Source organism: Struthio camelus, chromosome 1, assembly GCF_040807025.1.
Source record: "Struthio camelus isolate bStrCam1 chromosome 1, bStrCam1.hap1, whole genome shotgun sequence".
NCBI lineage: Eukaryota > Metazoa > Chordata > Aves > Struthioniformes > Struthionidae > Struthio > Struthio camelus.
In genome coordinates, this window is record NC_090942.1 from 73,026,403 (window position 1) to 73,040,188 (window position 13,786).

At 36.6% G+C, this 13,786-nt stretch overlaps 1 protein-coding gene across 2 annotated transcripts in view; it reads left to right on the plus strand.

Moving 5' to 3' along the window:
- PIK3C2G (phosphatidylinositol-4-phosphate 3-kinase catalytic subunit type 2 gamma) overlaps positions 1–13,786 on the plus strand; it is a 307,338-nt gene that overhangs the window by 222,739 nt on the left and 70,813 nt on the right. For both annotated transcript variants that reach the window (XM_068948368.1, XM_068948374.1), the window contains 3 exons: positions 707–836; positions 2,998–3,134; positions 5,854–6,023. In XM_068948368.1, the coding sequence (XP_068804469.1) occupies positions 707–836; positions 2,998–3,134; positions 5,854–6,023 (437 nt within the window). The remainder of the gene's footprint in view (positions 1–706; positions 837–2,997; positions 3,135–5,853; positions 6,024–13,786) is intronic.

Below are 13,786 nucleotides of genomic sequence, written 5' to 3' on the forward strand. Positions count from 1 at the left end.
TCTGAAGAAAAGCTTAAAAACACCAGCAAAAGTCATGCATGTTTTCAACATTGCAGGAGGGAGGGAGGCAGAGAAACGGGATTTTGGTTTTCACAGGCCATTTACCGAGCCATGGTTGAAGATAATCTCTTCATTACTTCTGGTGGCTACAATTAAAGCCTGATTTTGCTAAGATTATTGTTTAACTGACTCCACAGGGAGAGCAGTCAGCACTGCATGACTGTTTGAATATGAATCAAGTCATGGATAAAATATAAATTCATGATAAGATTCCCCTTCAGTCTGCTGCAAATGCAAAGTTGCGGAGCTTAATGTTAGGCAAAATGCTGTCATTTGTGAAGAAGGATCTAGCATTAGGTACACTTCAAAATGTAACTAAATTAGGATCCTACCTCCGGATTAAATTTTCAAACTCTAATAATTACATAGGCGTAATAAGCAGAAAGGCTGCAGTTAATCAGGGAGCATTTGTTACCATTTCTATGGCTGCCAAAACTCTTACTGCCTATGTGCGCCCTCTATTCTGTCTCTGTTCTGTCCTCTTCCTGACACAGAAAGGTAAGTAGCAACTTTGAAGAAAAACAGGAGGGATTTACTGGAAAATGAATGTAGCTATTTTGTTGTGGGAAGAAAACCAAATGAAATAGGAAATTATCTCTGAGCAGGATTCAAGGAGAAACTTGGATTTCTTGTGCAATTTTCACAGATAGGGGATGATCTACGTCAGGATATGCTAGTTCTGCAGATTATTCGAGTGATGGACAGCATTTGGCTCCAAGAGGGACTAGATATGCAAATGATCATTTATAGATGTTTATCTACAGGAAAAGGCCAAGGTAAGTGTAGATTAAAAAGGTTACCTATATTACATTATTCGTATCTCATGTAAACAGCGGTATGCAGAAATCTTCCCTTCAGCCTTTATTTTCATGTATATCTTATTTATCTTCCCCTCTAAAGGAAAAAGAACGCTCAGAACTTCAGTTTCTTGGGCCCTAAATTCTACGTTTACGTGAAAGTTTTTTGCTTATTCGTTCTTCACGTCCAGAACAAGAACAGCCATATTCATTGAATTTTGTAGCACCCTAGGCTAGTATTTTCCAGAAGTCTCAACCTCCTTACCTTGCATCAGGTTTTTTAAAGGAGCTTCACGCATCATAAGAAGAGCTTTGAAGAAAAGTGGCCATAGCTACTGAAGTCAGTAATCCAGTGTGATCCCACTTAGATGCTTAGATGAACCTAGATACATGTGGCTACAGAAAATACCTGTAGACAAGTGATGACAACTTTGCAGTGTTGATTTTGAAATATTGCTCTTGTGATTTATGCTGCTAAGGGCAGGCCTGACTCATCTGAAAGCTTTATTTCTCTCTTTTATGGTTGTTATAACAGAGCTATAGCAGGGATGCCAATTGCTTGCTGATGAAATTTACTGACAGCAATAAGCTCCCTTTTTTTTTTTTTAACTGGCTCTCCAAATCTTTTACTGAAAATAATTCTCCCACAAATAGAAGACTGATGTATCCAGATTACCTGCTGTACAAAAAAACTACAAAAAAAAAAAAAACAGAAAAAAATGGTATCTATTGCTTTCTGAGCCACAAAGCAGAGAAAATGAGAGAGGATGAGACATTCAAAGGAGCTAGGAGGAAGGATAGAGGGGTTCATGCACGTGACAGGTGGTTAATGTGACCTGAAAAAGACTCCTCCCTTCTTTGTAGAGATGGGAGTCAAAGCCTGAAGGCTTCTGCTTCAAAGGCAAATAGCACAAGAATATCATTTCTGAACACAGTATTATAGTCTCTCTGATATACTACCACTTAATTTGATTTTTGCTATGAAAGATATAGGGAACATCTCCCAATAATATTCTCAGTCTGACAGTCTCTTACTTTCAGCACCATAATAGCAGAAAACCTCTCAACAGCCTCTGACAGGTTTTCTTTGCAATATCTTTCCATATGAGTCAAAGAAATCTTAATATATTCGATTTACATTTCGTGATTAAGGGTAAAATGACTAAGTGATGTGCCTATGGTCATACAGGACAATCGTGCTCATGTGGACTTATATACTGAGGTCTTTCAAGTCTGAGGCTAGTGACTTGTTCCATGGACAACCTTTTCCACACAACCAGGGGTGGGAGATGACAATCATGTTGTCATGAGAGCATGGAAATCACTTGAAAGAATCAAACAGATCAGAAACGTGCAAAGCAGATAAAGCACTGGTAGGATGCCACCTTTTCAGGAGTGGTGTTATGGGGGGAACCTGTCACCAATTGAAATTTTGAGAGAAAGTCTTTCCTGTAATGCAGAGATGCAGGATAATGTACCAGGGGTCACACACAGCAGGGACAGTGACGGAAGGCTAGCAAGCCAGGTCTCCATTCCAAAAAAAGGAATTAAGTACATGTATTAGAGGCATAGGATTCAAGTGAAGCATTGCAAAATGCTTCGATTCTGCCTGCATTTTGAAGACTCAGTATGTCATCTTGGATAATTTATGCACTCCCTAGTATTTTTTCTCTCAGCTGTGATCAGTAACATATACTACAAAAAAATGGGTGTAGCATTCTTGACAATAAACACATATGAAATAATTTTATATTTAATAGTAGAGATCTGGTTCTGTTTTTTGTAGATTTTTATTGTTTGTATATGCGTTCTACCAATTTTGAATCTTGTTAAATTGTTGGCTTTGGTGGTACCTTGATGGAATTACATCCACAGAATGATTATTGGCATTTTTTTTTTTTTGTCACTCATGGAATTGGCACTTTTCAATTTGGTTAAATGTCCTTTGGTTGTTATTTCCCAAGAAAAAGAGAAAAAAAATCCTTGTCTATCTTCTCTATTGTATTCATTATTTTGTAGGCTTCTAAGCATGCATTTTTTCTGCATGGAATGATCCAGCAGTATGTGATATGCATTGATGGTCTTCATATCTTTTTGAAATTGCAGGCTTTTTAATGTGAACTCTTTTCTATCTGATTAGGATTGGTACAGATGGTACCAGATGCTACCACGCTAGCCAAGATCCACAGGGAGTCTGGACTGATCGGACCATTGAAAGAAAACACAATTAAAAAATGGTTCCGTCATCACCATCCTTTGGAATCAAGTTATCAAGAGGTAGCAACGTAATGAAGTGTATTATACCTTTCATGTTTTACCATGGGAAAAAAGAAATGAAATGGTAGTAAAGAGTAAAAATGAATGACTTGAACTCAGGACGGTCACATGCATGTAAATTAGGGAATTGCCTTAAATGCCACCCTCCTCCTAAGGAGAGGCTGCTCTGGATCAGGTGAATTTTAGTACATTTTCTATAACAATGTGTCACAGAGATGTTTTGGAAGATGTTAGTGAAGGGAAAAGAAGCTGAAGTAAAAGGTAAATATTGAAGCCCAATTTTTTTTTTTTTGGTCTAGCTGGCTAAATCCTTTATTTTGTGTGTAATTCATGCAAAGTCTCAGTGGCTTTCCTGTATTTGGAAATGCATATATCTATACCCACAGTTTTAGAAGGCTATATTTTATTGATGCTACCTATTCATGTGATATGTCATGCTTGTCATGATATGTCATGCTTGTCATATCACATTATGAGATCGCATGTAATGCAGCTGGTTTTATGCAACCTGGCATTATGCGTAATCCAAGAAATAGGGAAACTTTGTCTACAGAATCAGAGGCCTTCCTTTGAAAAGAACCACTTCTATTCATTATTTGTTGGTTGAGCGTGTTCTAAGGTCCATGAAAAAATTTCCTAACTTTTGTGTTGCAGTGTCAGTTTCTGAACTGTTCTCTGTGCCCACAAAATGAAGCATAAAGGGGAGCTTTGAATGTTTACCACACTGAAAAATGAGGTGCTTTGGTCAGTGGTTATTAGCAGACATATAACTCTCTAGCATAAATATGTTTAACAAATTTTAATGTTACTGTAGTTATTCCATGGGTATTTATCCATCCACATTTTTGGTAAGACCACCATATGATCATGATTCGATTAAACAGAAACAATTTGAAGAGAACATTTTGTTTTACAAGTCTATATGTTTACAGTATTAATGGTAAAAGTGCAGACAACATTTCAGTTGAGAAGAGAGATAGCTATTAATTATTGATTGAAAACCTGATTTCTTGCTGCTGCTACTGTTTGTAAGAAGTAACATTTATGTGGAATGTTCTAAAACCAATTGCTACATATTTTCTCTCATTTTTTTTAAACATAAAACACAGTCAGCCCTGATTGCATAGGACATGCATGAAATTGCTACTATACGTTCATTTTGCACTCACTGCTGAATGAACCTTTCTCTTTGACTTAATAATTTTTACTCATATAATACTGTATCTGAGGTGCTCAAAAAACTCATGCAGAATAAGCTCTAATATCCTCATTTTACAGCTGGGTGAACAAAATTACAGAAAGATTAGGTGCTTTATCCAAGGTCATCTAGTGTGCAAGTAGTACAGTTAGACATAAAAATTCGCCAAACTCTTGTGCTGTGGCCTCAGCACTTCATAGTGCTGTCATCCATATCAGTCACTGCATGTGGCACCCTGTAACTGCAGGGAGAATCAGAGTGCCTAAATAATTATTTACCTTGATTAATGTAGATTTTGTCCAAAAACATAATAATCGAAAGTTAGGATTTTTTTGGTTTTTAGATAAATGAATTACATTGTGACTGAGATTCATGGGAGATTTAGACTTTTGAATAAGAATTGCACTTAGGGTTGTTAAACTGTAGTATGTAAGAAAAAAAGAAAGGCAAGAGCTATCATTCCTTATGTTTTTGAGTAGAAGACCAATCATGATTAGAATCAGGAATAATTTTACCCTGTGAGAGGACACTGAAAAGATATGTTGCAAAAGAGGTTTGGTAGATTCCTCTGTTAGGAAAACTTGTGATTCTTAAATACTTCCCACTGAAGTTAGCAGAAACCTTGGAATCAGCCTATGAGCCACTGTCTAGTGAGCAGATCATTAGCTTACATGTTTTCCTACATATGCCATGGGCACGTTATTGGTAAAGAGTAATATAGGTACTGTAAAGAGATTCCTGAGATAGATCTGAATGAGCCAGCCTAGGCACCAGAAGCAGACTAAACATGGAAATACACATCTCCAGCATGTTTAAATAGCTTATCAGAGGAGCTGGTTGTATTAAACAGAACAGAATGCCATGTTAATACAACTAGACTGTTTTTTGGATAATCAGTCTCTTGGGTTTCTTTGCCTGACACTAGGTTTGATCCCATACTCTATATAGATTCACAGATGCTATGAACGGAAAATGGTTTAACCTTTCTTTGTTTCTGTCCATTTCTGTAAAATGGGCCTGAATTCTTTGGGCTGGGATATTGTGAGACTTGATTAATTAGCATTTGAAAAAGGCAGTAGAGTTCTGGAGAGAAAAGACCTGTGTAGGTACAGAACAATTGTGCAAAATAACCTACTTTCATTGCAATGCAAATGATTAAATTAATGAATTTCCAACTCTTCAGATTTTTTGACCATCACTGTCTTTACAATATAGATGCAGACTACTAAATAGAAAATGCCAGTTTCCTGATAAGCAGCTTGCTTTGCTCAGATGCCTTTTGCCTTAGAATTCTAAGTGTCTGTAAATCACAAGTTGAAAAACTGCTTAAAACTGTTGTTGCATTGAGCCTTTGAAATTTGTATATTATTTGTTTGAGTACCAATCTTACAACATTTATATGTTTACATTTTAGCTACATGCATAGCATTTATAAGATTCACAATTTATGGTTGTCATATTAGCGTCAAAAAAAGTGACTCTCTATATATTTCCAATAAGTGCTTTTATTTTACTAACTAGGCAATAAGGAATTTCTTCTATTCCTGTGCTGGCTGGTGTGTTGTTACCTTCATCTTGGGAGTCTGTGATCGACACAATGACAACATAATGCTGACAAGTGCTGGGCACATGTTCCATATAGATTTTGGAAGATTTTTAGGTCACGCACAGACATTTGGAAGCATAAGAAGGTTGGTATCTATAGTAACACATATAGTAAGCTTTAAAACAGTGTTCTGAAAAAATCACAGCCTTATCAAAATCCATGAAAAATATAAATGAGATCATGCATTTTTTCTTCTTGAAGTTCCCAAAATACTATTTTCTGTATTTCACAAAACCTCTAAGAAAATAGGAATGACTGGAAGAGAAATTAAAATGAGGTATTGGAGATCCCCTTTTCAGTCTAAAAAAAATCTAAGTTCTTATTAGGTCAGCAGTCTGAATTAGATTCAGTTCAGTAGTGATGAGAATTAGGAGGGGCTGGCCTGTGCCAAAAGAATTCTGGTGTCAATCTCTTTTTTTAATAGATGAATGTTCCTATAATGGATGCAAAATCATAGCTGTAACTAGTTAATGACTTCCTTGCCATGTTCAGAGAAGATACCAAAGTTTCCAAATAGACCTGGAGAATCAATTATACTATCCCTCACTGGGTGAAACTGCAACCTCTTAACATTTTTCAGGTTTTACATGCATCCGTACATGCAAAATAAATCCGTATTTATTTTGCAAATATCTGATTTTACTTAAGCAAGACTGTGATGTTTCTGTTGTTGTGTCTGTCTGCAGTATAGTTATCCCATGATACAGATAGGTAAAATACTGCGAATAGTCATGTATTCCAGTTCCTATTGCAAACATGCTGTTGAGGAATGAATTGGGGTAGAATTGGGATAGCTAGGATAGTGTCAGCATACACAAAACACAAGGAAAACGTTATAGCAGTGCACACAACAGATAAATGATCCTGAGTACTGACAAGAGGAGTGGTGTGGGTCTTTCCTCCATGTTCCCTAATAACTTCCAGAACTAGTCTCGGATTGAATCGGTTTGAGTTAATCATGCCTTTCTTTTTCCTCTTTTTTTAAGCTGTCCTTTCTTTGACTATTTTAGACACTCTCAGTGTTAGACAGAAATAACAGCGTGGGAGTAGTGATAGGAGGGAAACTGGTGGGGCTAATAAGCAGTTCTAAGCCAGGCAGTCAAAAGATTTAGTTGCAGTGCTCAGAATTATCATCAATCATTCAGGATATGCTCCCTTAATCCTACTTATTTGCTGTGGAAAGAATAATGCAGAACACAGTCATAAAAAGATGCTCCTGCTCACTCTGAGTCAAGTGCTGCATCCTGTCAGCAAAGCTCCTTTTGGAGTCTAACCGGAATTTCCTTGAGCAGTAATTTTGTGTGAGGGGAGAATTATCTAGTGGGAGTGAAAGATATGACCAACTGAATATAATGGGAGGCACAGCATCCAAACTAACACAGAACTTATGTAATAGCAGTAATAATAGGTATTAATTTTACTGTTTTACAGTTCAGTGATACTACTTCTTCTTGTTAAGTCTATGAAAATGGCTTAGAGTATATAGTCATTTCCGTAAAGAGCAGATATTTTTTCTGTTTCTCTATGCAGTATATTACTTTTTTAAACAATAAAATGAAATGATAATATATATTTAGGCCCTCCACTTAACTCCCGTATTGTTCCTTAGTAAAACTAAGACTCATACTTTTTCTGTAGGTTGTAAACATCAGAGGACAATAGTTATCTTCTGCACACCTACATGGGACTGAGCAGCTAGCTACAAGGTTAGAGATGGTGCTTCTCATGAGCTGTATGTGCCTTCAAGGAATGCAACACTACTTCTAATACAGGGATGTAGGGATATGGCATTTCTACGTACCACAAATTTCAGGCTTTCAGAATTTGAAATTCTCAGTGCTATTTGTATCCACTTACTTGCTCACAGTTTTAGCCTCTGTTTTTTTAACAGCTCCTTATATGCAATTTTGATTTGAGTTCTTTGCACCCCCAGCAGAATGCTTTCAGATCCTTAGACTTATTTGCACTGACCTTTGTTTTTTTTTTTTTTTTGTAACAGTAGACACTGTATGTATCCTTGTTAAGATCTGTAGGTGGCTTTTGAAAATGAATAGCATCTTATACAAATACCTATACATACAACTGGTCTGTACACACATCATAAAAACAGCCATATTTTTTAATGTAATCTACTTACAAGAATTAAGGCTTGTATACTCAGATGAGCTGAGGAAAGAGAGTCCTTGTCTGTAGTATTTATCATGGCCATTCGTTTCCCAAGTTCAGAAAGATGACTTGCCTGCCATAGCTGTCCAGTTTCTGTTCTCAGTGCGTGCTTTTTGCTGTTAACAAACTCTTACTCCTCATAAAGCTTCATAAGGATAGGCCCTCCCCAGTATTCTGCATATGGAGCCTTTTTTCTAATGTAAATAAAGTGAAAGATATACACGGCAGCCTTGAGAACAGCATGTTGTCATGGATGGGCTGTGCTTCTTTCTACAAAATACAGTAAGAGTCTGAAAAGAGCCCTTCGAAGCTGATATGTTTCAGGCAGACACAATAATTTCTGCATTCATAATTGTATAACACTCCGAAAAGAGATTAGTTAACTCATCAGTTAACTGCCCTCATCTTTAAATGATGTCCAGTAAATCTACTCAATTTTGAGTGCAAGGTGGAAATCAGCAGCTCAGCTCTTATTGATTTGAGAGGGAACAGGCATCAGTAACTTTCTGTCTTTTTCAGTGCCATGTACCTTCACAGTGCAGTGAATGTGTTAAATAGTAGTAATAACCTATCTTTACTCTGGTCTAGGAACTAATGTTTCAGAAGAAGCATTGGAAGGAGGTATATAATTTATCTAGCCAATGCTATAATAACAGTGCTTGGGAGGAAAATTATTTCCAAAGTCCCACAGGGAACTTTCCTACTGAAGCATGAGATTTCATTATCTTTTTTTTTTTTTTTTTGTCTTACTAGACATATTTTGTTAGTGGTAATAAATTATACTTCCTTCGTTCTATAATCTAGCCACAGCATTTGAGCTTACATGGAGCGTTTATCACTTAGTTTCAAATGACTGTGCTGTTCTTTAGCTGCTGAGTATTCAGTGTCAGTTGTCTTGGACCCACTCCTGTTGAAATAAGTGGAGTATTAGCCAAGTAATTATATGGGAGCAGGGGCAGTGATCAAATCCTATGAAAGGTGTCTGCTTATGGTTATACTTTCTATGATTTCTTTGATTTTGTAAGAGATTTATCTAAATCGTGTACTAACTGAACTAATCCTAAATACAGCAGTTTCATCCTGTCCACTGCCATCATTTCCAGCACCATTGTCTATATTTTTTCAGTCAATTTTATGTAGTCTGAAATCTGATGACAAGAAATGAAGCAGTCCAGCTCATGGCACACTGTATATCCACCTCTTGATAATTTTCATGTCCATTCTTTTTTTAAATAGACCATCATCCTACTTATTTACAGAAGTTGTTGGACTTTCTTTTCCCTGACCTGAATCACAGGGATCCTCTTGTCTTCTTGCCAAACTAATCCTGCATGTTGATGTGGCTTTCCCAGATGTGAAATCGGCTAAGTTAGTTTTCTTCTACATAGTTAATTACTAGAGGCAGCATAACTATTCCACTGGGAAATTCCGATTTTTTGAAAGAAATTTTAAAAATATGGGAAAATGATGTTTCCCACACTTTCTTCCTGCGTCAGTGTTTTCCTATACAGAGAAGCACTTAAGAAAATCTGAGCATGTAGGAAAAGTGTCTCTTTTTATTTTAAGAGTAACTTTTCTTTTTTTTTAGTGTTTATAACTTAAGTGTCACTGTCTCACTAGAAGTGTTATTCTGAAAAAATGCATTTCTTTTAAGCTATTTCTTTCTGAAATGATGAAGTTAGCATGCAGTCAGCTAACAGGGAAAAATAAATCTTGTGTACAGGCTTTGACTGCTTTCCATCTTTTTGTCTGTTAAAAAATAAGAAAACATGAGGAAGAAGAGGGAAGACAAGAGTCTGGGAATTTCACATTTAACTTTTTTCCTTTTTTTTATTTTTATTTAGACCACTTCTCAAAGAAGTCTAAGTTTAAAATACAGTGATTTGAAAAATAAATTGAAGTATAACCACTTTTTAATTTTCTAAATTTGTGTGTGAAAAGCATTTCTTTCAACTAGTCTGTTTTACCTTCCGGCCTTTTTTTGGTTCATTAAAAATATATCAGTGCACCTATTTATTACCTCATTTTTTACAGGTTAAATTTCTTCTTCCAACATGATTGGTTTGGGGTGAGTTATAGTTTATGCGAAGTGTAGAGATCCATGTCCCCATCTACCTTCACACTTGCTGTATGTCACCCTCCAAAAATCTCTGACTGAAAACCTGCAAAGATTTAATTTCATGACTTTAAGCACCATAGTAGGCCCAGTGAACTTAATAAGATTATACAGATGTTTAAAGCTGATCATACCTGTAAGCCTTTGCAAAAACTGAACCTGCATTTTGGAAAGTGATCTACTTTTAGGTGAAACAGTATCACTTGAAAGTGACAGGACCTAAGGAGGTTTAAATTTATGAGGAAAGATGTCCATCACTTCTGAAAGTCAGGTATCCCCAATTGCCTCAAATTAAATACCAGAAGCACCAGTCAACTCTAGAAATATATTGAGCAGCACATGTTCTAGTCCTCAGTTTCATAAGCACTGATCTTTCTTTAATTGAAGAGTAGGTGTTTATTGTTTTGATGCTTTCTCTAGTTATTAAGCCTATACAGTAGTTTGCCCTTTACTATTGGCTATTTATTTTCTGTCGTAGTCTCTTGTGGAGGGGATTCACCTAAAGCTTTTTGAAATCAAAGTAAATTATGTTCACTGTCCACTTAGTATCCTTCATATTATTTATTATCCTTTTCAAAGTAACCAGACAGCTAAGGGAGGCCTCAGTTTTCTCATACAATGACTGTACTGGTTTGACCCTATCCAATTTTGTTTATGCAACAGTATTATTCTTCTGCTCCATCCTTAATTATAGGTTCAGCTGAGTTCCCTGGAACTCAGTTCCCCTCTTCCACAGTTCCCAGTATCTTTCCTGGCTCTTATTTTAGTCGAAGCACAGCATTAACTGCTTTCCAGGCTTCAGGAACAGTTGCTTTATTGAAGGAATTACTATGTATTCTTATTAAAAGTTATCTGGGCTGGAGATATTGTTATTTGATGCCTTTCGAACCGCCAGTGGAATTCGCCCCACTTTGGGAGATTTACTGCATGTGAGTCACTTAAGTAACTCCTTATCATCCTTCTCCCTGAGAGATTTTTTTTCTCTCCTCTGCCCTTTCCTCTTTCTATCAGTCACCCTGTGAATTTTTATGGAACATGACGCTAGAAACAAAAAGTTTGACAATAAAACAGAAATGAACGGGAAAAAGACATTAAGTTCATTGTCCACTTTGAATATATGATCTTGCTAGTTATCCTTTTGAAAGTATAACTGTTAAGAGAGACATGTATTTTCTTTTTCCTGTTCCCATCAAAAACATCTTTTTGTATCATGTCTTTCTTCAAAACCTTTCCACACATACAGTTTTTATATTGAAGGGGAGCTGTTCTTTTACATAGACTCTGTATACATCAAGCACTTTTAAATTAATCTCTGTTGCTTACTATTGATACCTTTTTCTGATTGTTCTGCATACCACCTCTTTGCCCTTCATCCTTAACTGGAGAGCATACTGATATATTTAATGTGTGTAGGATTTCCCCCCCTACCCTAAGGAATTTCTGTGCATTTCAACTGGTTTATTCCTCTGTTTTGCTTGGTGATATACAGAACTGCTGCAGCCATCTGCTACTGTGTTTTTCACAGGGTCACCTCAGACCTATTAGCTAAATATTCGGTAGGTAAGTGATATGAGCCCACCTGTTCAGTTTATTTTAATACATCTTTTAGGTCTGAGTTTTCAAATCTTTTTTTCTCCTTAGGATCAGTTAAAGCACCAAAAATAATTGTTACAATCTCTATTAAGAAGACAAATTGCTCCAGTCAGGTCCTGAACTTGAATTAACTCTCACCTATTTTATCAACATAGTAATAAATTCCTGGCAAACCTGCAAAATGTGAATCTTAGAGTATAGTATAAGGCAACAGGAAAAGGTACCTAGCACTGTCAAAAGTTAGCTACCAAATGTAAATTATTTGAAGTAGGTAAAGGCTTTAAATAACCTTAAAATTATTATATAATCTGATTGGTGGTGACTCTGAAGTGCAGGCTACTTCATATATCTCCATTTGGATGTAGGATCATGACTTGAAGCCCCAGAAGTTGCCTGAGCCAGACACACAGTGGTGCTTTTTAAACAGTCAGTATAAGATGCACACAGTTGCAGAAAGGGCAATGAAACTGTGCAAGACGTATTAATTCTTAGAGCAAAGTACATCTTCTTTGAGAGATGATCTTTTTTTGGAGTCTTCATCCCAGCTTGCCGTACAAGCAGTTGACTGTACAAGTAACTGAAATTCTGTGATATAAGTGACTAAATTCTGTGGTCAGATTGCAGCATAAACTAGTGATCACTGTAGAGACAGTGACAACCAGGCCAGTGTGAAAACCATCCACAGATTTCTCAGACTAGTTTTGGCTTTCCCATCATGTGTCTATTGCCTAATTCCTTGTTACAAGATAAGGTTCCAGATGCGTCCCTGTGACAATACATACAGCAAATGCTAGGTCTACCCTAAGAACTGTTAACAGTGTCTAATCTCAGCTATCAAAATTTGTGTTAGCTATATTGTCGCTTAGCATAGTAATCCTATGGGACCAGACCTAATGAAATTTCCATGATTTACTAACTCACTAACTTCACTTAGGCCACAGTGAAAGGGACTTTAGTTAAGTCACATTCCCCTGCATTTTGCACTGGCAGAGGCACAAATAAATAGCTACCATGGCTCAGTTTATGTGAGGAAACTAAATGTTAACAGAATGATGGATCAGATCCTTTATTCTAGACGAAGATTATAGCTTGCTTTCCACCGTATCTGTTAAGCATGATTAAATCCTGATATAGCTAACAACTCCATTATTGACAGACACAGTCAAACACAGATAAATCTTCTAGAAGAGGCCAGTCCAATGTGTGAAATATTTATTTTACTACTCATCAAAATAGAGGATATGTCTAATAAAGTGATTTTTTCTGGAAAGCTTACATTAAGGCACTGACAGTGAAAAATAATAATGGCAAAGTTGATACAAATGTAATAAGAACTAACTTAATGAGTAAATAAGAACATAATGGTTTAAAAAGTGTGCTCAGTTGCCTAAGGAACCCAGGAGATCCCTTCTAGTTTGACGTTCCTTCCTCTAAAGATAGTTGTTAATGTAAAAATAATATGGGTAAAAATGTAATCAGACATGAGATTTTGAATTTACAGTCAGAAATCTTTTTTTGCAGTAGCTATCTCAAACAGCAGCAGAAATGACAGAAAAGAGAGAGAGTTAAAACGGTGTTATCTGATAAGGACTTTATTGCTGATTATTTGATTAAAGAGTGTAGGTCAAAATATTGATGCATTAGTACATGCTGTGAATATCCAAGTCCTGTAGTTTACCTAAGCCAAGGCTATTGAGGGCATTCAGGAACATTTCTGTGCAAGTGTCATAAGGAGAATCCTTACCCAGGTCACAGGATCACACAGGCTAGGACAGACCTCCAGATGTCTATAGTCGGCCTGCTGCTCAAAGCAAGGTCAACACTGAATTCAGACGAGTTTTCTCAGGGCTTTGTCTAGTTGAATCTTGAAAATCTCCATGGGCTACCTCTCCAGACAACCTGTTTCAATATTTAAGCTTTTGCTGAGGCTGAGGCAGAGGGAGTTGTCTCCTTGCCTGCAGGACGTACACCAA